The sequence below is a fragment of the Rhinolophus sinicus genome, chromosome 17 (genome assembly GCF_057876585.1).
Source record: "Rhinolophus sinicus isolate RSI-liver-muscle chromosome 17, RSI-T2T, whole genome shotgun sequence".
Lineage (NCBI taxonomy): Eukaryota > Metazoa > Chordata > Mammalia > Chiroptera > Rhinolophidae > Rhinolophus > Rhinolophus sinicus.
The window spans coordinates 206363929-206386935 of NC_142517.1; the positions used below are offsets into that span (position 1 = coordinate 206363929).

Consider the following 23007-nt stretch of genomic DNA (forward strand, 5'->3'; position numbering starts at 1 on the left):
TTCTTAAATCCTATTTCTTAAAAAGATTCTTTCTGAGCATCAGAATATTTAACCACGTACAGTTCTTTTGTACCTTTGTCATTTTCTGTTTCTTTCTCTCAAATTTGACAACAGTGGTTGAATAATTACATTGACAAGTTCTTTTTTGGGGAGTTGATTCAGTTAGCTTAGAGACTTTAACTCATTTAAGGCAGTCATTCTCTTCACCTGTTTTGCATTTCGATCAGTCTTCACAGCATTGCTTTTCAGTCTTTTCTGTTCTAAAAATCATTCTCCTAGGAGAAAAGATGGAAGTAAAATACAAGCTGAATAGTTCTGTTTCCTTCCTGTCATCTTTGGTGTATCATTCTAGCCAAAGTGTGACCGTCGCCTCTCATATTTTTGCTCTAGAGTTGAGACACAATTGGGGTGGGGGGGGGAGATTTTACTAGTGTCGTCCAGAGAGGCTTGGTTTTTTTCTTTAATTCTTATTGGGGAACTAGATAATTTTAGTATGGAAAGTATATCTTCTAAGTATACTCTTAGCAACTTGGCTTGTGTAAAAAAATCCTACTCGTGGTAGGCTCTTTGTTTTTTTTTCATTGTCAGCTCTTAATTCTCCTTATTAGTGACTTTACATTTCATATCATATAAATCAGTGGCCTAGTGTGCATATTCTGCTGCATAGGAAGTTGATGGGCTAATTGAAAACTTTTTCTTTTTAACCAGAGAGGGCTTTGCTGTCTAATTAACAAAATTCATTTCTGCCCTTGTGTTTTCTGTAGCTCACACATATGCTAAATCCCCAGTTTCAGCAGCAGATGTCGCCCATGAGTTGCTTTTAGGCTTTGCTAAGCTCTCTCTACCTAGGATAGTCAGATCCCAGCAATGAGTTGTTTATGTGCCCGTTCTTTCTAAGGGACCATTCTTATAAGGAGTAGAATCTGGAAAAGACTTTAGAGATGGTTTTGTTTAAAACTTACTTCATAGGTGAAGAAAATTAAATGTAATCAACTTGTCTAAGGAGCAGCAATTAAAACCAAGTCTCTAAATTTTAAATTAGTACTATTTCCCAGGAATGAGAATTTTAAAAAGTGAAAGAAACTTAGAAATTAAGCGATATTCTCATTTTTTAAAAAGAGAAAGAAATTGAATTCCAAGCTAGTTAATAAAATTTCCCAATGTCATAGAGCTAAATGGTAGAACTGAAATTTGAAACAGGTCTCATGATAGATCGGTGCTTTCTCCACTGTTTCTCTCCATCATAGCACTATTTTCCCAAGTGGCTCCGGTAGAACAGTTTTATTCTCAAATTTCCTCGTTAACTTTAATATGTGGAAAGTTTCTGTCCTGTCTCCTAAGAATAGTAAATGTTTTCTGATGTGTCATCATTTACTTTCTTAATGTGTGTTCCATTTTATCACTTCTTCCCTTTTAGATGTTGCTTTTAAAATAACTACAGATATTTGGCCTTCCTGAACCATGTTTTAAGGATTTATTTCTTCATAATTTTTTAAATTTCTTTTTAAGTGTACTTATTGGATATGAATACTGCAAACATCAGTAAACACGTATTTGTATTTCAGCAACTAATATGAAATTGTCTTTGTGGGAAATTAAAAATTATCATGTATATTTTATTCTTTATTCTCAGGATAGTTCAGGGAGTTGTAGTATTTTCTTTCACTTTTTTCCTCCTGATATTTGTGGATGATTTGTGCATGTGTATGTTAAAAATAGAAAGTTAAGTTGAAAAGCATTCTTGCCAGGTTGAAATGAACCTAGTACATTTTTTTTTTAATTTAGTGATTTTTTTTCCTTGTTTTAATTGGGGAAGGGGAACAGGACTTTATTGGGGAACAGTGTGTACTTCTAGCACTTTTTTTTCCAAGTCAAGTTGTTGTCCTTTCAATCTTAGTTGTGGAGGGTGCCGTTCAGCTGCAAGTTGTTGTCCTTTCAGTCTTAGTTGTGGAGGGCGCAGCTCAGCTCCAGGCCCAGTTGCCGTTGCTAGTTGCAGGGGGCGCTGCCCACCATCCCTTGTGGGACTCAAGGAATCGAACTGGCAACCTTGTGGTTGAGAGCCCACTGGCCCATGTGGGAATCGAACCGGCAGCTTTCGGAGTTAGGAGCATGGAGCTCTAACCGCCTGAGCCACCGGGCCAGCCGAACCTAGTACATTTTTTGATCTAATAAGTAGGTTGATTGTTGGGTCCATTGTTATCAGTCTAGTCAGCAGATTTGATTTTATTTTTATTTTTTTATTAGTTTCAGGTGCACAAAACAATGTAATAGTTAGACATTTATCATTTATATCCCTCACAGTGTGTCAACCCCCTTCCCCCTATCTACTACTCCTCTGACATCGCACACAGCCATTACATTTCCACTGTCTCTATTCCTAATCCTGTATTCAGCAGATTTTATAATAACAACTCTTTGTACAGTACTGTGCTTGGTGTTAACTGAAACTCAATTGAAATTGAACAGAATCTGAATTATTTTAATTTGACATTGGAAAGGAAAATGAAAAAGTCAAAAGATACATTGGTCTTACATACTTGTTTAAATAAAATTGCTATAATGGTGAACAAGTTGATGATCTGATACAGACCTTTCTTAAAATTAAACAATCTTGGAGGTTCTTGGTCATCTTTGCTATGACTTACACTGTCACAGTATGAAACTAAATAATTTTCAATGTATACATTAATATGCTTTCAGATATGGAGGGATCTTGCTAGATGAGAGGGAGATTCTTGGTGCAGATATTTTTTAGGCCACAAAAACTGCTTCCCTGAATGTGAAAATGTTGCATCATTATAGATCCTTAGAATTTGAAGGAACTCTAGCAATCAACTAGTTACCACCAAATGCATGAATTATCTTTACAGTATCTCCATTTACAATTATGTATCAATTTAATGCATATTCTCTGTATGTTATTCTCTGTTTCTGCCTCACTATCTTTGTGTTTATGTTCTGTGTGCTGTATCTTCCTTTATTTTTGTCTTTTTCATTCTTTTTTCTACATCTTTGTTTTCTCCTCTCCATTAATTAACAGTAAACATGGAATAGAGTGTTAACAGTAAACATGGAATAGAGTAACATGGAATAAAGTTGGGGCTTATTTTGCAAAATGTATTCTTCTAAAGAGGTACAATCTATTTTCTCTGGTGATAAGACTATTAAATAGAGTTTCTGTGTTACCATGGGGTAGTTAACTTCTGATAATTTTGCTTTAAAATTACAGATTTTTTTGTTGGAGTTGTATTTCATTTTCTAGAATCTTCTAGAAATACTAAAATGCTCTCATTAACTATAGAAAGATTTCTCAGCTAACTATAAGCAAAGAAATCTTTTTCAGAAATTAAAGCTAAATAATTTAAAGGTCTTGTAGTTAATTTTGTAGTTGTACATATGTTTAAGCACATCCACCAATTTGGAGGCAGTTTAGAGGCTATGGGAAGATAGTCCTTCTAGATTGTCTGGAGGTAGAGCTTTGGCAGTGTGATTGGCATCTCTAGTATTTAGATTTCCTGAAATGATTATATACACCTTCATATACATAACATGCGGTTTGGAATACTGTTAAAGTGATATCTGAAAGCTTAATCGCACATGATTTGGCAAGAATATAAATATTAACATATGCCAAACCCATCATATTAGAGACAGGAACCAAAATAGAGAAGAATTTTTTGTTTTTTTAAGAACGTAAATTATTTATCCTCTTATTTGAGCTAGCCCACCTCACTGCTGCTGGAAAATCTTAGACTAGTGAGGAAAAGTGCCTGGATGATTTAAGGATTAAATTATAAGATACGCTCTCTCTGGCAGATGGCATAGAGCCTGTTCTGTGTATTAGAACCATGTTCTAGGAAAGGATTCTACTATTTGGCAAATATATACCTGGTTCACTTAGGTTGAGTTTCTCTCTAGCCAACACATTTCTTGAAGTAATTTTCTTAAACTGAGTTGTGTGGAGAAGGGACAGCAATATAGCAGTAGGTTGAGGCGTAAGAATGGGTAAACCCGAAAAGGAAAAGCTAAGACACTGGCTCTCTTCTCTGCAGACCCTCTCAGCCTGAATTTGTTCACCATTTGTGGGAGTAGAATAAAAATAAAATATCAGAAGTAAACAGAATCGTCCATTTACAAAGTGCCCACATATATTCACCCTCATAAGAACCCTGTGAAATGTAGATAAGGAAATTGAAGCTCAGGGAAATTCAGTATCTTTTGCAAATTCAGTTAGCTAGTACCGTATTTCACAGTGTATAATGCGCACCCACGTTTTTGGCCCAAACTTTCAGAGACAAAATCTTTTGTTGTTTTTTGTTTTTTTCCTCATTCTTCCGCCTTCCTCCACCCCCACTCCGGTTCAAGCCATTGTTTCTCAGTCTGATTGTGTAGGACACAGCTCCCTGGCCCACGCTGGTATTACGAGCCTTGCGCTCCCCCCGGGCTGAGGCAGTCAGTCACCGGTGGGCAGCTCACGGCAGTTCTCGCGGCTGTGAGCTGCTCATGGCAGCACATGGTAGCCCACGCCAGCACACAGCAGCCCACGCCAGCACACGGCCGCTCACACTGGCTGCTGGCCACTCATGCTGGCCACCAGCCGCTCCTGGCAGCACACGGCAGCTCACGCCAACCTCTGGATGCTCACAGCAGCCCAGCTCCCGGGAGAGCCATTGTTCATGATCTTAGCTGTAGAGGGCGCAGCTCACTGACCCATGTGGGAATCGAACCGGCGACCTCGGTATTAGGAGCACGGCACTCCAACCACCTGAGCCACCGGGCCGGCCCTCGTTTTAATTTTTTAATTCAAATTTTTATTTGTTTACATTTAGGGATTTGTTTTTTGTATTATAAAGGCATTTTAGCATTTATTTTTTAACAATATAGTGCAAGACATTTTATGTAACAGTAATTATAAAACACAAGGACAGATACAAAGTACAAGAAATTTTATATACCAGTAACAAACTTACTATATTTATGCATCATAAAAGGCCAAGAACTCTTCGTTGTTGCAAGTTCGTCATAAGTTCAACAAAACCTATTGTCATACTCCAGGATATTATTTTGCATACAGATATTGTTATTGATTTCTAGAGTTACACTTGTAACTCATAAGCATAAGTAAAAGAATTAAAAACATTTATATAGACTTGGAATTAGTACTACGCATATATAATGCTCCTTATTTTTCCCTTATAAATTTGGGCAAAAAGTGCGCATTATACACGGCCAAATACAGTAAGTGACACAGATTGGATTTATTCCCAGATCTCGCAATGCAAAATGAAATAATGAAAGAGTGAATTAGAAATTTTGTGCCCAAAGTTCAAACAAGTCTTTAGGCAAGCTTGGGCAGCCATGATCTGAGTTCATAAGATCATTAAAGTTTAGGTTCCTGGGTTGAGGTCCCATGCCTCCAGTTTGTTTCTACATGTTCCTCAAGGAACATAATGAGGTTTAGGTACCCAAGAGTGATTTCATTTGCTTTCTCCTCTACTGAGTCGATGCCTGGTACCAGCCACTTAACAAACAGCTCTAGTGCTAAGATCCCATAATTTTGTATGATATCCAATTATTGTCCTCCCTACCCCTCCATCAAGACAGTCTCCTGATCAAAGCAAAGTCATGACTACATTTAACTAAGCCAGTCTGTAAATGGTGATCTTATCTCCAGATGTTATCATTATTTTGTGTACTTATTTTTAGTCCTCTGTTCCTGTCACTGTTCTGTTATGCCTTACACTTTTAAGGTGTCGAAGACAAGATTAATGCTTGTTTTATTTCATTTGCAGCATAGCTTTGCATATTATTAGGAACTAAATAAGTTACATAGGATAACATTGGGGTTTTTTTTAAGCCCGAAATTTATTGATTTACTTAATTTTACTTTATTTGACTACCTTAACATTCATGTCAAGGGCTCTTTAATTACCACAAAAAGTTTGTGCAGGTAATGTTTTAATTTGCAGCTGTACAAAATGATTTTTTTCATGGAGTAATTTTGTCCAAATAAACAAAATTGGATAATCTTAATAAATAACTCTTACTAGTTAAAAGAGATGATTTGATACACGACATAGTTTTTTATATAATTCTTGGTACGTTTACATCTGCTTCATCATCTTGTTCATCATTATATTAGTTAATGAAAACTGCCATTCTATACATAACTGACTTGCTCTTCAGTTTTGTCACCTTCATTTTCGGTGAGAAGAAGTGTATCCAGTGGGATGATTGAAGACTGAATGGTTGAACTTCGGAGCCTCATTGGGCTCTCGTACATGGCAGAATTAATCCCATTTCTCATTCCATGTTTTATGAAAAACTTTGAGTTTTCTGCCATTGGATTCTGGAAGTAGATATTACTGGAACATTTTCGAAGAGTCTTTACTGATTTTGTGGCCTGGTAATTGCAGGTGATGAATCGGCCAAATGCATCCCTAAATGTCTTGTTGAAGAGGGTGTAGACCAAAGGATTCACCCCTGAGGAAACGTAGCCTATCCACACAAATATCTCCAGGAGCATTTTGAGAGTAGTCTGGTTGCAGGAATCACATAAAACTAAAGTTATATTTGTAATAAAAAAGGGGCACCACATAAGCAAAAAGAGGAAAAACACAATCCCCAGAACCTTTGAGGCTCTCTGTTCATTGGAAATGTTCTGCAGTGACTTTTTTCCAGCTGTGGACATTCTTCGCATAAGTATGTCGTCACTTGAGTTGGGCAGAGTTTTGTCCTTGTGAGAACCATCCAGCATTGCCACCTTTTCAGGTGATGAGCAAGGTGTTTCATCCCTTTGGAAAACTGTGGACACAGTCAGCCATGTTAGACGTGGAGGTGGCTTGTTTTTGACCAAGTAAGCTTTCTGCTGTAAAGCACGGATAGTGAGAAAGTAGGTGACAATCATGATCGCCAGAGGTATAAAGAAGGAAGCCAGTGAGCCAAAGAGCATGAAGTTGCCAAAACGATCCTTTGTCAGCCCACAAGTGATGTTATTTGGGTTACCCACATCAGCTTCTATCCCTTTAATAGGGACCGGAACAGCAATGCCTAAGGAAGAGGAAACAAGATAAACTGAGTTAATTTTATTTCAACTCTAAGATAGGTCATTTTAGAGTGTTTAGTGATTTTATGCGGTTAGTATATTGTAATTCCTAGTACCCACAATGCAGAATCTGTCAAAGTGCTTCATGGAAGATTTGACAGATAGAACCTCAGTAGGCAAACCTGCTGTTTTTAAACAGAGATTGGTGATTTCAGGTTTATAATTAAGGCTTCTCTAAAGCTATATAGTATGTTCATGAAATAGTAGAGAATGTATTCATTTATTCTCCAGTTCTCATAATCTTTTTGTTTGTTGTTCTGTACCAGGTTAAGGAAAAGGAATTCAGAAGAGAAGCTGCTTTTAGCTTAATATCCAACTTTTATCTTAATATCCAGTGTAGTTGATCTAAGACTTCAGAGTACATTCAAGCAATATCTTAATTCTGAATAGATATCTATTCTTTGAGGTTACACGGTTTCATTTAAGTTTTATTGTTTGATGTTTATGGATGTCTTTTAATCTTTTCCTCCTTCTTAGGGAAAACTAAGGGATTGTTAGAAATCTCTAGAAACCATATGTTGTTTTAGGAATCTGAAAGTACTCCATTATCTGCACAGCCTTTTTATAGTTAAAGAGCCCATGACAAGAATGTTTTCCTCAAACCCTTTCTAATGGAGGCCACTGCTTGTCCTGCTTTGCCCTAGGAGGGCTCTGTATACTTACTGTTCTACTCTAGGGGTCAGCAAACTACAGCTTGAGGGCTAAATCTGGCCTGCCTTGTGTTTTTGTAAATAGCATTTTATTGGAACACAGCCATACCCATGCGTTAGCCTATTATCTGTGGCTGCTCTTGTTCTGCTGCAGAGTTGAGTAGTTGTGACAGAAACCATATAGAGCCTGCAAACCCAAAATATGTACTATCTTGCCCTTTACAGAAAAAGTTGATTGACCCCTGCTCTACCCTCTTACTTCCAGGTAATCTTTCCACTGTCTTTCCCCCCAAAACACTTCCCCTTTTAAAGTCTATTAATCTACTTACACCACTCTATTCTCCATCCACCTACCAACCTCCAGGACATTTGTGCATCTGGCTCAGCTGCACCTTGCTATTTAGTCTTACTGTTCCATTGCTCTCACCTTCCATGACTTCATCCCATTGATAACCTTTCTAATACCTTAATTTTGTATTTCTTGAGCTCAACTCTAATTATTATTATTTGCACTCCTGCAGCCATCCATAAAGCCCACTTAAAACTATTCTATCCCATCAAGATCGCTTCTTATATTTCCCTTTTTTGTGCTGCTACCACTCTTCATTACTGAAGAACTTCTTTACGGTTATCTTGATCTCTAGTCCATCTTTCCCTATTGTCACATTCCGTTAACTTCATCAAGGCTTACCTTCTTAACCAGCTTGTTGGCCAATAACATTTAAGTTTTCACTGGTATTTTTTATACCCTTACTTTCTTAGTCTCCTTTCATACCTTACTGTTGCCAGGTGTTATCTAGGATAACCGTAAATCCAGAAGAAGAAGAAAGTGGGCTCATTTCAGCACTTTGCAGAATTTAAGAACTGAACTAACCCCACCATCATCTGCTTTCTTTTACAAAGTTACTAAATTGTCACTGGTTCTACAGGACAACTGTAATAAAATGAAAAGAGCATTGATCTTGGCCTTGGTGCTGAAAAGCTGTGAGAGTCTTTAACCCAACTATTTAAAAAACCTCTAGGGTTTTTTGTTTGTTTGTTTTCTCTCCTTTTATAAAGGGAAAAAGTAGATTTGTAAGACCCCTTTCCAAAGCAATAAATCTGGGGTATTCTTTTTATTCTTTTATTCCTGCATACTTACACTTTGTATTAGTCTAATTTATTTATATATCTGCCTTCCTTGAGTGTAAAGATTCTTTTTCTTGTTCATCTTTATATTACTACCTAACACATCATAGATAATAAAAATTTGATCAATTTATAAATTCCTGTTATCCAACCTTAATTGAAGTACCACATCTACCAACAGACTGTTTATTTATTGGCTTGATCATATTTCACAGTTTCAAATGTTTTAATTCTTAAGGATCCGTTTCTCCCTGCCTTTGCCTATTCTCCCCACCCTGCCCCCACACACACACTTTACACTGTCTCCCTTTTCCTCTTCCTCATTGCAGTGAACTTATCAAAAAGATGTGATAAGTTTGACGTGAACTGCTTTAGGTTTCCTCCTTTCTGCTTTAAATTTCGGTAATTGTCACCCATTATTTCCCATGCCTTTTCTCTAGCTTCTTTTGGGGGCAGGCTTAGCTTCTGCCCCCCAAACTAGCCTTTTCTCGCTGTTTGGAAATCACTCCATTCTGAATAGACTTTTCCTTGCCCCTACTTTCTCCCCAAGCCAGAGTAGTAACACTCCTTACTTTTTTTTAACCTATAGACTTTTCAAGAGGTTTAGCACTGATATCGTAATTTCAGGAATATAAAAGTCAATTTCAGTGTGTTGTTTTTTTGCCCCAGTGTTCTTATTCTGATTAGAGAAGTCACATCTTTTTCTTGCTTTCCTTATTTAGCATTCTAGGTCTCTCTTGATTTCTTTTCCTCTTTGAATTTTTTTTTACTGTGAAGAAGTGTATCTGCTCGTCAGACTGAATGGTCATCGTAATTGTTGTGAATGTGTTTGTTTTTCTGATTTTAACTTATTAGAGGTTTGAATTACTTATGCTATACTTCATGCTAAGATAATTATAGCAGCTATCTTTGCACGTTAAAGATGGGCACAGGGGCATAAAACAGGTTAGAAGAAATACGATTTCTTTCTATAAATCATTTCTGAACGTCACATCTCTCTTAAAACATGTAATTAAACATATTCGAGACACTTAAGTAGACACTACCTTTCGTATGCACACATAATTGCTTCCCAGATAAATTTGATACCTGCATACAAAATTTCTGGGTCCTTTTTTTCTCTTTTCCTATTTATCTTCTTAGACATGATTCAAGATACGTTTCTTGTTTGTTGTTTTAATATGTTATAGAATTCAGTATGCTACCTAGACCTTAATGATCTGTTGACAAATGTGAAACCTGTTTCAGACTTAGACTTCCTGCATGTCAGAATCAAAGCAGGATGATATCTCAGTACACACTGTGAAGGTGGTTCTTTCTGAGGACATGAACTTTTCTGCTTTTTATACTTTTTGTTGACAGTATGGTTTAGAAGCTGTGTGGTGAATGTAGTGGTATAAAGAGCTTGTGTTGGTGTGTCAGTAGGCTGCCCTGACCTCTCAGGCTGAGCTTCATGGCCTATCACGCCTAGAATTCTCCTAGCCCAATGGAACCAAAGGCTGTATACACCACACCACACCCCGACATTCCCCACGTACCTATTGAAATGAACCACACCACTGTAATCTTGATGAACGCTGTAGCTCGTGAGTTATATTGATTGGCCTGGATTGGCTTTTTGATGGCTATATAACGATCCACTGAAATGGCACAGAGATGCATAATGGATGCAGTAGAAAAAAGAACATCAAGAAATAACCAGGCAGGGCATAGAACAAGTGGGAGGGGCCACATAGCTTCTGAAAGAAAGAAAAACAAAACAAAAACATTTCTTCTGCAAAATGGCAACCTTCAATCTGCAATTTCTCTTTAAAGTGATAACTATTTTTTTACCTTTTTGTTATTCATCTGAAATTTTATGACTTAACCTCCACAGATAACGTTTAACTTCAGATAATAGAATCAGTAATATTAAATATATTTCTGTAGATGGTATGTACCTTTTAAATGTATTTTCTGTTTTGTATAATAATTACAACGGTTTTTGGAACTCAGCAGCAGTTTAGCATTATTTTGACCTCTGCTCTTTTGTCTATTCTTTTTGTGATCTTTTAAAAATTTATACATTGTTATACCTGGAATTTAACCTTGCTAGTCAAATAAAATTTATTTTTAAGCTGCTATTGTCTAATAAGGAAACATTTTACCACGTGGGGGAAGCAATGTAATGTGGCAAAAAGAGTATTAGAATGGGAGTGAAGCCAGGAATTGGGCTGGGCTCTCTTGTAGCAATGTCTAGCAGCATGAACCTTGTTTGTAGCAAACTGTCACTTAGCAAAATAATTAAGTGGAATGATTTGAGTTTTCTTTCTGACAGAAATAGTTCTTGAATAAAGTTTGCGAAAGGAATGACTTCAGGTTATCCTGAGGAAAAGTCAGTTGTTATCCTTTCATATTCCATCATTCACTCTAATCTCTGGAGGTGTAACAAGTGATAAAGAATTTTGTTTAAAAAGAAAATCTCAGCTTTAGACATAGTACTTAATTTATTTAACAAACTCTTATTTTAACACAAGTACTTACTGTATACTTCAGACAATCTTAAGCAGTTTAGAAGTATTAACTTTTTTAAAATCTCACATTTTTGTATATGATACTGAATATTCTACATAGTTTTCCTATAAATTTACTTGGGCAAGTATCCATACATACATGGATTTGATACAGTATGTGTTATACGTATACCCACTACATACAGGTTTGCAGTTTCAGAGCAACTAAAATTTATATTAGGGTTCACCCTAGAATATTTCAGTTAGAATCCATTTTACCAACACACACGCGCACACACATTTTAGAACTTGCTATAAAAGCAAATTACTCCAGTATACAACAAATGTCATAGATATGAGATTATCTGAATCCTATTTACAGTTTAATTGTTGTATGTCCACTGACAAAATATAAACTGCTTTTCCTGGATTTTGGAAGTGTATCTGACTTTGACAGGCAAAATGATTGGGATAAGTGAAGGTGGGCCAAGATAACCAGCTCAGGACTTCAGAGCACCAACAAACCATTTAGTGTAAACTTTGACTTGAAGAAGCCTGGGGGTGGAGAAAGGTTAGCATCCAGACCAAAAAATAACGACCATAATTTAGAGAAAGAAGTTTGTTATAGACTTGAATATATTTTTTTTCAAGAGTCAACTGGGATTTCAGTGAAAAATAGTTGGATACTTTACAAAAAGGTAGGAAGGCTGACCCATCTGCTTTTTGGTGCCTTCTGTTTCCAGAGTTGCTATGTGGCATTCTTAATAGGAATACTAAAATATTTCTTCTTCGGAACAGAATAACAAAATCAGTATGAATTTTTGTTCAAAAAGGATAAATTATTGCTTAGTACTTGATTCCATGTTCAGCAGCTTCTTAAAGGATTAAAGCTTCAGGTGGAAAGAGTAATTCATAGTTTGAAATAAATTGCTATAGTCATACTTTCCCTACATCACTAATGGAGGGTGGGGATAAGGGATTGTGGAGACGATAAATTAGAGTCATTGAGCTGGAAGGGGACTTAGAGATTATATCACTGGTTTTGCAGTTGAGTGGATTCAGGTACAATTAAGTCTGAATGTGAGAGGGAGCATTTGTTTATCAAAACTTACATATTAGTTGAAAGTGTTCTTTTGAACCTTGTTACTCAAAGTGCTCTTCAGATCTGCAAGGACCAACATAAGCTGGGGACTTGTTAGAACTGCAGGTTCTTGGGCCTCATCCCAGACGTACTGAATCACTTGCAGTTAAACAAGATACCAGGTGATTTGTATGAAAATCAGTGTTTGAGAAACACTGCTTTAGAAGACTTGCTGGGAAAGGTGTCTTAATTCTTAAAAGATGTACCTACCGTGTTTCCCTGAAAATAAGACCTACCCTGAAAATAAGCCCCAGTTAAGATCATGAGCCAGATGGATGCATTTTAGTACGTTATGATGATGTTCCAGAAGATGACATGACTATATTTGAATAAATGTAGATTGTTGTACATGAAAAAAAATAAGACATCCCCTGAAAATACGCCCTAATGCGTCTTTTGGAGCAAAAATTAATATAAGATCCGGTCTTATTTTCTGGGAAACATGGTATGTTAGCTAATGTAGGCACTCAGAATACCTCATAGAAAGGAACTTGTGGGAAACCTCTCAAAATAAAGAAATAAAGTATGATTGAGAAACCCGTGTGTAGAAAGAAAACAACTAAATTTTCTTCCTTTTAGCTGTCCTGTTCAGATTTTCTGTTAATCAGTGGGAGAGGACCTTGGCTAGTCAAAGGCAGCAATGTTTGACCTGAGCTTAAGCAAACCAATAGCCTGTAGAGTGAACAGAAGAAGTACGTATGATTGAGAGAGTTTTGCAATGGAAATTACTAACGTGAAGCTGCATTCTGAACTGTCCAGGAGTTCTAGATTTAGGATTGAGTGGAAGGTGGAAAACTATTCAAGTCTAGAGCTGCGTCCAGAGATATTGATCATAGTTAAGGATTATGAAAGGCAGATAATTAATGTCATATCTTAGGCTTTTTTTCTTTTAAATGCATGCGCTCTGTATCATCTTTTAAAACGGGTTTCTAATTTAAACTTGCCTGTTTAGCTATTCTAATTATGGATTATATTTTTAAAAATTAAGATCTGGAAAATTCTGGTCATAAATCTAGTAGCCATGAGCAGGAAGCCACAACAGAGCTCTCATCTAAAAAATACGTGTCTTTGGAATTAGGCTATCTGACCCACATATTTCTAATCGTGAACTAAGAGAGAAAGCTCTTTAGTGCTGATTTAATTATGCCTATGAAGCCTTGTTAGCCTCACTTTCCAACAAAATGAATTTATTTTTTAAGCTCCAATTTTGGAATAGAAAATAGGTATTAAAATCCGTGCAGATCACTAGAATTTTGTTGAGTCAGTCTTTTCTTGTTACCAACAATAGAAATATTGAGGCATGGTATAGAATTTTCTTTAATAAAGGAAGAGACTGTGAGCTTTAGGAATAAGAGATGATCTTTATGATTCTTTGTCATCCCAAGTTTCATGAAATACTAGTGAATAGACTTTTTATGACACTTACATGAAAGGAACAGCTGACTACATTAAATTAATACGAGTAGATATCTTTTATACAGAGAGAAAAGGATTGTCTAATTGCCTAAATAGATTCAGGTAATCTAAGAATTTATAAAAAAATGAAAACAGTTCTAGACATTCTCAATTTATAAAGGGATTTTCCCTAGTCCAGATACTTTCATTATAAAATTATGTTTTCAGTTAGTATTGATTTGATAGGCTCAAAGTCAGAAAAGTTTCTTACTATCTAGAAAAGTGTAAAAGGTCATGTTGAGATAGGTTAACTATTCCAAAACTTTATATGTTGTTTTTATTAGGAATTTTAATTTGTTTTAAGGATTTATAATTTTTTTTGTAATGTATTTTGTCCAGCTTATTTCCATAAGAACTTAATATATTATTTAAAATGGAATAGTTAACAGATTTACATAAAAAGAGAAAAGTGTATTAAGAGTCAGTCTAAGGGAAATAAGTTATTAAATACTTGAACTAAATTAATTACTGCTTTTCTGGGGCTCTAAATTTGACTTTTTCATAAAAGCTAAAACGGAAGGGGGGAAACATTAAAATGTTATAGCATTTGTTATCTACAAAAAGAAGGCACACAAAATTGCTCTGAAAAACAAATCCTATTTTCCACCTCTTTCCATCACCCACTTCCAAATTCAATTCCAAGAAGAATTTAATTTCAATAAGGTTTGAATAATGACATTTATGTGGGTGCCTGAGATAATTACAGATTGATAATTATAGAAGCAAAACAAGTCTTAACTGAGTATTGGATTATACATGGTTCATTATTTATCTAAAAATATTAATAGCATGAATATTCTGTTGTTTAAAATGAAGATTTGTGTGTTTTAAATACAGCCATACATAAGGAGTGGTAGAATTGCCATTCAGTCATGTAAGATTCTATTTGTCTCCCAGAGAAGGTTCAGCAACCTCATGCATGGGCCTAAGTCTAATATCTTTCTCAGATAAGAGGTCTGACAATCATCTCAAGAATTCATACACGTATTGGTTAAGATCCAATTATTATGTATTATTTAATATGAAATACAACTTTAAAAATTATTGGGTTCTGCCTTTGTCCCTAGAGAAAATTTTATGGCCCTCTTGTTAGAGTGATTTAAGATATAAATGTTGGCTGTTTGTCAAATATGACATTTTTGATTGAAATAATTTCTCATTTCATTTGAGAAAGCAGAGTAATAGAGATTAATAGTATGAATTTTAGAGTCAGTTCTCCTGGGTTCAAATCATGTCTCTGCCATTTATGATTTATCAAATCATGTCTCTCGTAAAATGGGGATGGTAATAATAACATTTTTATAGGATTGCTTTGAGCATTAAATGCAATAATATATGTGAAGTGTTTAAAACAATGTCTGGCATAGAGAAAGCACACAATAAATATACTATTATTGTTTGACAGAAACTAGCCCAGCCATTAAAACACTTCTACTTAGAAACAATAAGCCATATCATCAGTATAAAATCAGTATGTTTATCTTCCTGCCTGCTGTAGCAAGATTGCATGCATCCAATTGAACTTAAAGCCACGCTTTAAAAACAGGCATGAAAACATGTTTAACTGTTTAACTCTTTAATTTGTCATGAAAGTGTGCCTTTTACTAAAGTTGAATTTTAACTATTTATACATATATGTATATAAATAACACAAAGAAACTCAAATAACCTATATGCATTGCCATGTCTGGTTTTTGTTAATTTTTTGGTTTTTTGCTTTGTAACTGGTGTAAAAACCTAAATTTTTAAAACAAAAACTGGTTTTTAACAAGAAGCCAAAATCGTTTCTTGATGAGATAGACTAATTTTATCTGAAACCTGTCTACCCTTTGGGCAAGTTTTTGTTTGGAAAGCTGAGTTATGTAATGAGTTCAGAAACTAAATGACATTAATCTATAAATCTGGGGCATAAAATAGTTCCCTTTTGACGATTTAAAACATTATTTTCAAAGCCATTCCTAGAGAGCTATGCCTAGAGAGTTCACCAAGGTAAACAGCTCATGAATAGATCAGAGCAGCACAAATCCTAGAGTCCTGATATCCAAAAAGGACATAGTTTTCAAGTACACATTATTTCACTTCAGAAATTTTTGTTTCTATCTTTACTTTCCAGAAAAGAGAGACATAGACCAGTGCTTAAATTTTTATTATGAGGCTTCTATTTTGTTTTTGTTCTTTTCCCACTATATTTGAGCATAGGAAATATTCGGGGGTTAGATTTCTGATGTGTTAATGTTTTAAATGTTTCAAGTGATTTAATGCTTATGAAAATTTTTCCTTTTTAAAATTTCCACTTTCCAAAAAGAAGTGCCTCTAATTGCTGCTTTGCTCCCTCATTTAAGAATTGGACAGAACAACATTTCATTGCATAAATGAATGATTTATTTTACTACTATACATCTGTTTCATCTCTGGTCAGACTCACGTCTAAATTAAATCACATATTGAAGTATATAAACCCTTTGCATACTGTACTAATACTTGCCAATTGGTAGTGCTTATAATGTTCTGGGCCCTACTTGACAATTTCACAAATACCTGCAATGTAAGATTTAGCAAACCCATTTTACAGACAAGGTGATTGAACTCTGACATGTTAAATGACTTGCCTAAGCCAACACAGGAGAACCAGGATTCAAAGTCTGTGTGTCTTTTTTCATACTCCCATCTTTCAGCCTTTTTGTGTACCTTCTTTCAACTGTATCAGATACTGTTTCAACTTATAGATCATGAGACATGCATTACAATTTAAGTTATAAATGAGCCAGTAATAACCAATGGATGGCCAAATGCTGTATTTTCTCCCTTTACATTTTTAATTTAATGAGGGAAGGAAAAGTTTAGAACGAAAGTTTCTAAACTGCGAACATCCCATCTTTTTTATATTGGCATGTGGTAATTCCACTTTTCTGTGTGTCCTACTCAGGTATTTCTGATGTAGGAATTTTCAAGACTTATGTTATAAACTACTAATTTGTGATCATGGGTTTTAGGGATTATAGGCAAGATAGTAAAAAACTAGAACTGTAAAGTGGGTTAAATCCTAGTGTTCCCAGAGAGGAAGAAGTGGCAGAAAAGTTGACATAGCACAACTCATTTGAAAGACCATGTTATATCAGGAGTCATAATCTTGGTAAAATAGAAATTCAAACAATAGATAATCAATATTATATAAATCATTGGTGGAATAAAATATTCCTCAGTATAAGAGCCACTTTTTAAAATGTACTGCTCTCCTTTTTTAAAACTTAGTTTTATTAGAATATTAGCTAATATAAAGTTTCTGTGTTATTTTCGTTAAATTTCCTTGAGATAACTAAAATCACCCCTCAACTCATAGTGGTACTTAACTTTTTATATTTACAGAACTAGGGACAATTTTGATTATACAGACTTCAGAAGTTCTGAAGGTTATCTCTATAATGAGAGAAAAACACACAAAATCTATTCTTGCCTTTTAAACTTATCAGAAATTCTTATAAATACATTAATTTAGAAAGTATTTGTTAACATGTGAAAGGCTATCAAAAAAATCTTAGTAAAGTCAGGTCCGCATTTATAATATGTGCAATTTCCAATTTATGAATGAGTCCTTTCGGAGCTTTTTAGAGGACAACATGCCCTTTTTTTCATGGACTTTCTCATAGAAATATAATAATATTTTCAATAATGAACTAATGCAATAATGTTTTAAATAGTGGTTAAGTTCCCCAAATCTAACCCTACTATACAGCTTAATTACTGATAATAAAAGTCTTTGGGGCTACGAAAGATTTTATTTTGTAATTAAAAATTAAACATTTGGAAGAGTGAAATGTAGTTAAAAATACATAATTATTTAGGACATAAATAAAAAGACATTCCACATATTTTATGTGAAAATATGCGTTGGGTTTCCTGGTAACTTTTATTGCTAAGAATATCTTGGGCCCCAAAACTTTAAATAATATAAACTGAGTTTTCAGTTCCTGGATACCTACCTATTCCTGCTATTTTCCTATGGAATACATGGAATTATCTCTCTTACCTGTTTTTGTGTTTCGTTACTCAGCTCACTTTAATATTATGGAACTTTGCCTCTTAAGATTCCTTAACTGTTTAGCTGACAATTTAATTACTACAGTATTTTACATATAGTAGATGTTTGATATTTGTGGACTAGTGAATTTTAATTAAAACTCACTTCTACATAACTTATTCAATCTCATTTGTTTAACATAACATATCAATTAAATTTTGTGGTAGTATGAGACGAGCATTTTAACATATTCTGTATGCCTAGTAAAACACAGTTAAAGGAGTATGATTTTACACATATTATGTGTGCTACTGTTATGTGTGTGGAGATAAGAGCTTAAATCAAATACCTGTACAGTCTTTACTAAATATGCATAAATGTTCCTACATAATCCTCACTTACTTTATTTCTTTTAAACTTTATTCAGAATTAAGATTGTTTAGGTTCTTCCTTACAGTAAGATTTCTTATATTCCATAGTTATGTGTAGCACTAGATTATTCAAAAGATTATAAGTTTATAAAAGGGGGGAGGATAGTCAGAAAGACAGTATTAATAATTAGAGAGTCTATTAAGACAATAGAACTGTATTCATTACTGCTTGCTCAGACACAGAATTTAAAGCCTGGATAAATATTGATTTAGAATGGGAAGTTTCAACCTGTCACCATCCTATTATATTCGGGAGATGAAGTGTTTAATTTTAGATATCTTTCTATAATTTACTTATAAAAATGTAACATTTCAACCTGAATAAAGTGGTTTGAAATGCCAGTTTTTCTTCACCTCCTAATATGCATTCTACTAATTGTAATATTTTTATGTTCACCATATAAACATAATTCCAAGAAGCCCTATCTGGTACAAATAATCATTTTTCTTAAGCATTTAATGAATGTAGTATCAATTTACACAAGCATTGAATAAGTTAAATATCCTCTTAATGCTGATTCTTAGGAGCCCTCATAATTCATCAGCAGAATTATTTGTGTCTATTCAAATTCTATAACTAAGATAATATGCATGAATCAGAAACAACTTATATCATCTTAATATTATCTTTTTTAATATAGCAAATAAGATTTCAATTTCAAACTGTATTTTTTATTATTGTAATAACTCAGGTATTGGTCACTTTTTTACTAAGCTAGAGGTCTGATACGTCTTACATATATCAAGGACATGGATGGTCAGAAATCATAAAAATTAATCAAATGGATCATCTCCTGGGACACTCGTAGCCAGACCATTTTCTTTAGCAACTAAACATAATTTTTTTCTTAACGTGACACATGTGTAAGAATTGTGTTTAAGTCTAAAGTGCACAAACTATAGAGCGATAACAAGAATTTTTAGAACAATTCCAATTTAAAATTAGAGTTTAGTGATATAAGTTGGAATTTAGTGATTCAAAGACCTTATCATTAATAACTAACCCAGTATGTAGGTGTTACAAAAGTGTTCTAGCTATTTCTTTGTCAAGAAAAAAGGTATTAATGCAGTTAAAGCATAGCTCTTTTCTTCACTGTAATCTTTACGTAATGTATACAGAGTCTATGAATATTGCTAACTTGGGTGACTTTTTAAATGATTTTATTAGATGACTAAAGAGGGAATAAAATTGTTTCTGCGAAATTATTTTTCGCTCTTTAAAACTATCAACCATAGAAAATGATGAAAAATGAACTGTTTACTCACTGTATGTGTAAATAGTCCAGGTCCATCTTTAAAGATTAAATAAGTATTCATTTCTCTAATAGTATATCATAGTTCTGTGATTTGATGGCAGGAACAAAGTGAAATACTTACCAAACATTATTGTCAAGAGGGCAATCGGCATCACAAACAATCCAACCAGCAAATCAGCCACTGCCAGGGACATTAGAAAATAATTGGTAGCATACTGCAGCTTTTTCTCCAGTGAAACAGCCAGAATAACAAGGATATTTCCACCAATTGTGGGTATTATCACCATGAGTATCAGAAGAGCTGCCCAGCGAGGTTTATTTCCCTGTTCCTCACCAATCTGTTTCATTTCCTCTGGTATCGATTCTGGTAATCCAGACCAGTTAGAAGAGATAAAGTGATCAAATGAGCTCTGCAGAATGTGCTCAGGAATTGTGCTTTGTTTAGATATTCTATAAGAGAAAGCCATTGGTAGTTTCTCTGTGATTTGATCCGATTCTGGACAGTGGTCAGCATGGTCAGTAGCTACGCTGGTCATCTGCTTTTTTAAGGCATTGTACCCATGCCAAATACTCGAAGCCAAAGTTGACTCCTTCCTTTAAAAACAATTTCAAGTTCTCTAAAATGAGAGCGTGCATGCATCTGTCCATGTCTGTAGGTAAGGACCAAGTGTTTAGTATTCTGCAGAGGCTCAGATTTCGGAAGGTTTAGTGAAAGAATCCGATAGCTGTGAAAAAAGACTATTTATTAGTTTCTTTTTTTTTTCTATAGTGGTAGAATTGTGTTTGAATTTAAATACCAGAGAATTCCCCTAGATATAAATTATGTGGATTGCCTTATTTTATTTCTTTATTTTCAAAAAAACAGTTAAAAAAAAAAACCACACAACTTAGTAGCCTCCCTCTCCCTTCTCAATAGGTCTCTTGCGCATTTGTCACAGTGCTGCCAGTTCCCACAAACATATTCCTTATATGCCTCAATTAACGAAACAGGAAACACATTCATTTTTTCAATGGTTAGAGATATTTCCTGACCCTTGAATGTCTTTTTTTACCTTTACTTTGGAAATACGTATAGAAGAATAGAAACATCAGAGCACTAAATAATTCTGAATAGAACTTTTTGGTACACACACTGGCCACACACCTAGAAACACTCCCAGCCTGCCTAAGGTATAAATAAATGATTTACCAGCTAGGAATCCTTATTTGTATTTGGGTTTTGTCTGACCAGGTTTATTTTAATACTGATATAAATGCTATTTTCATAAAGCATTTTAGGATACCTTTAGTTTGACAGAAGGAAAAAAATGCAGGTATTACTAGGATCCAAATAATTGTTTTTAGTAATTTCGTCTTTCAAAGAAAGCAGGTTTCTGCAACAGACATTTTCCAAGTGTATCACTTTATGCCACATTTGAACCAGTTTTTTGTTTAAGTAGTAATTTTTTTCCTTAATTCTCCCAGTTTCCTTGGGAAGGAAGGGACCCTAAGAGGAAGATTAAACCACTTGTTCATAAAAATCTACAAATCCTATATTAAAAATCTCTCCTTTAGCATTGATGAATTTTTCATTTGGTTTTTAAAACTCTGAATAGAAATGAAAGATTATGGTAGCAGAGTTTTTGAAGAAAGGAAAAAAACACCTTTAGATTAACTCTATATTTATTTGTTAAATACTTACCTCTTTATTTATTTGTTAAATACTTACCTCTTATTTGCTTGTTTCCCTTATCTGCTCAGTAGACCTGCTTGCTGCTGTGACTGAAGTCCTCCTCCCGAAGGCTTATTCTGAGCCTCCAGCACTGACATTTGAAAGTAGTGAAACTAATGTGTTGTATAGCTGTAAGCATGCCAGGGAGGTTATTTCCTCTTTGATACATTCCTTTCTAGAGATTAGCAGCATTCATTATAATTCATAAAACCACCAGTGAGGTATGTTAAAATAGTTCATGACCCTCATTCAAGTTATATTTTTAAGAGCTCTCTTTAATATTTGGGGGATTGTAATGAACTCTGTCATTTTAGCTTAAGACAGTTTTGTTTTGGATTAATCCTGGGCTGTTTTTCCTGCTCGAGAAAAAATAAGATACTTCTAGAGCTTTCATTCTATGACGATTCTGCCCTGTGAGCCTTATAGCGATTTCCAGAGTTCTAATTTCTAGCAGTGAAACAAGATTCTTATCCAGCTTTTATATTCCTTTGCTGTGGAACATAATTAGTTTGCTATGGTTGCAACCTTATATAGAAGAGCACAGAAAAGTCTGCATTCTACATGTACACTTAGGTTTTAGCCGAAACTTGCATTGCTCGTTTTTAAACAGATAGCCTCTGAATTTAGGAGTTGATTTATTGGCAGTTTTTTTTCCACAGATATATTGGGGAAAGTACATGATATATAATAAAAATACATTTCTGCCTTATTTCAGAAAATTGATATAAACTATAAGACTAGCTTAGTATTGGAACTTAAGCATTCTCCTTTTTAAAAAGATCATCGTAGATGACTCATATTTTAAATGTTTTTGATTACTTCTAGGTCAGCAGTAACATTTGTATCCTGTTTCTGTTTCAAATTTATATTCTTTAGCTTGTGTGAAAGTTATTGGAAAATACTTGGTTCATTTCAGTTCTGCTGAGTACTTAAAATATTTTTGCTGGTTTTTTTTAACTTAATATTCAATATTTTAGAAAAAATATTTGCTAAGAATTTGGGGTGAAAATAAATAAAATAATACTCAAGAACAATCAGATGGATTTTAATGTGCCAGAATTTCTTTGGGAATACAGAAGTATTTTAAAATACTGCTTTATAATGAAATCATAATTTGGCATCTGTGCTTATGCGGGCAGATAGGTGTCTACAAAACAAATAACATCATATTGAAAATAGCAGTACCATTATATTCAGTGGACAGACTTGTATGGAACAAACCTTCATTGATTTATGTTTATAGATAACATTTTTAAAAAATATTCAGTGAGTATATTATAAAAATACTAACCATTATTATTATTATAATACTTTGCCAATACTAATTAACCCTTCTCTCTTTTTTTTAATCTTAACTAAAAATAGTTAAAATTGGTACTTGGGTTATTTTTATTTTTGTATTTTCAAATTAGTTTAATGGCTATGGAATATAACTGGTTAGAACAACTGCTTATTTGGCAACTTTGAGTTATTAGAAGTATAGCTGAAAATCAGAATGAAAGCAAAATAATAATAAAGAAATAAATAAAAGGATAGCCAGATATCTCAGTTGGCAAGTAACTAAACCTGTGCTCTAAAACCTCATGCGTATTAGATAGAGGCAGCCTGTAAATCCCCATT

At 34.3% G+C, this 23007-nt stretch overlaps 2 protein-coding genes across 3 annotated transcripts in view; one reads left to right on the forward strand and one right to left on the reverse strand.

Moving 5' to 3' along the window:
* PSMD1 (proteasome 26S subunit, non-ATPase 1) overlaps positions 1-23007 on the forward strand; it is a 92213-nt gene that overhangs the window by 28045 nt on the left and 41161 nt on the right. The gene's annotated exons all lie outside the window — the stretch shown is intronic.
* Positions 1672-21790, reverse strand: HTR2B (5-hydroxytryptamine receptor 2B). Its single transcript, XM_019739783.3, has 4 exons — positions 21385-21790; positions 19798-20401; positions 10422-10622; positions 1672-7050 (listed from the first exon to the last, which is right to left on the reverse strand). Exons 2-4 carry the CDS (start codon positions 20210-20212, stop codon positions 6161-6163), a joined length of 1506 nt encoding a protein of 501 aa, XP_019595342.2. The 5' UTR covers positions 20213-20401; positions 21385-21790; the 3' UTR covers positions 1672-6160.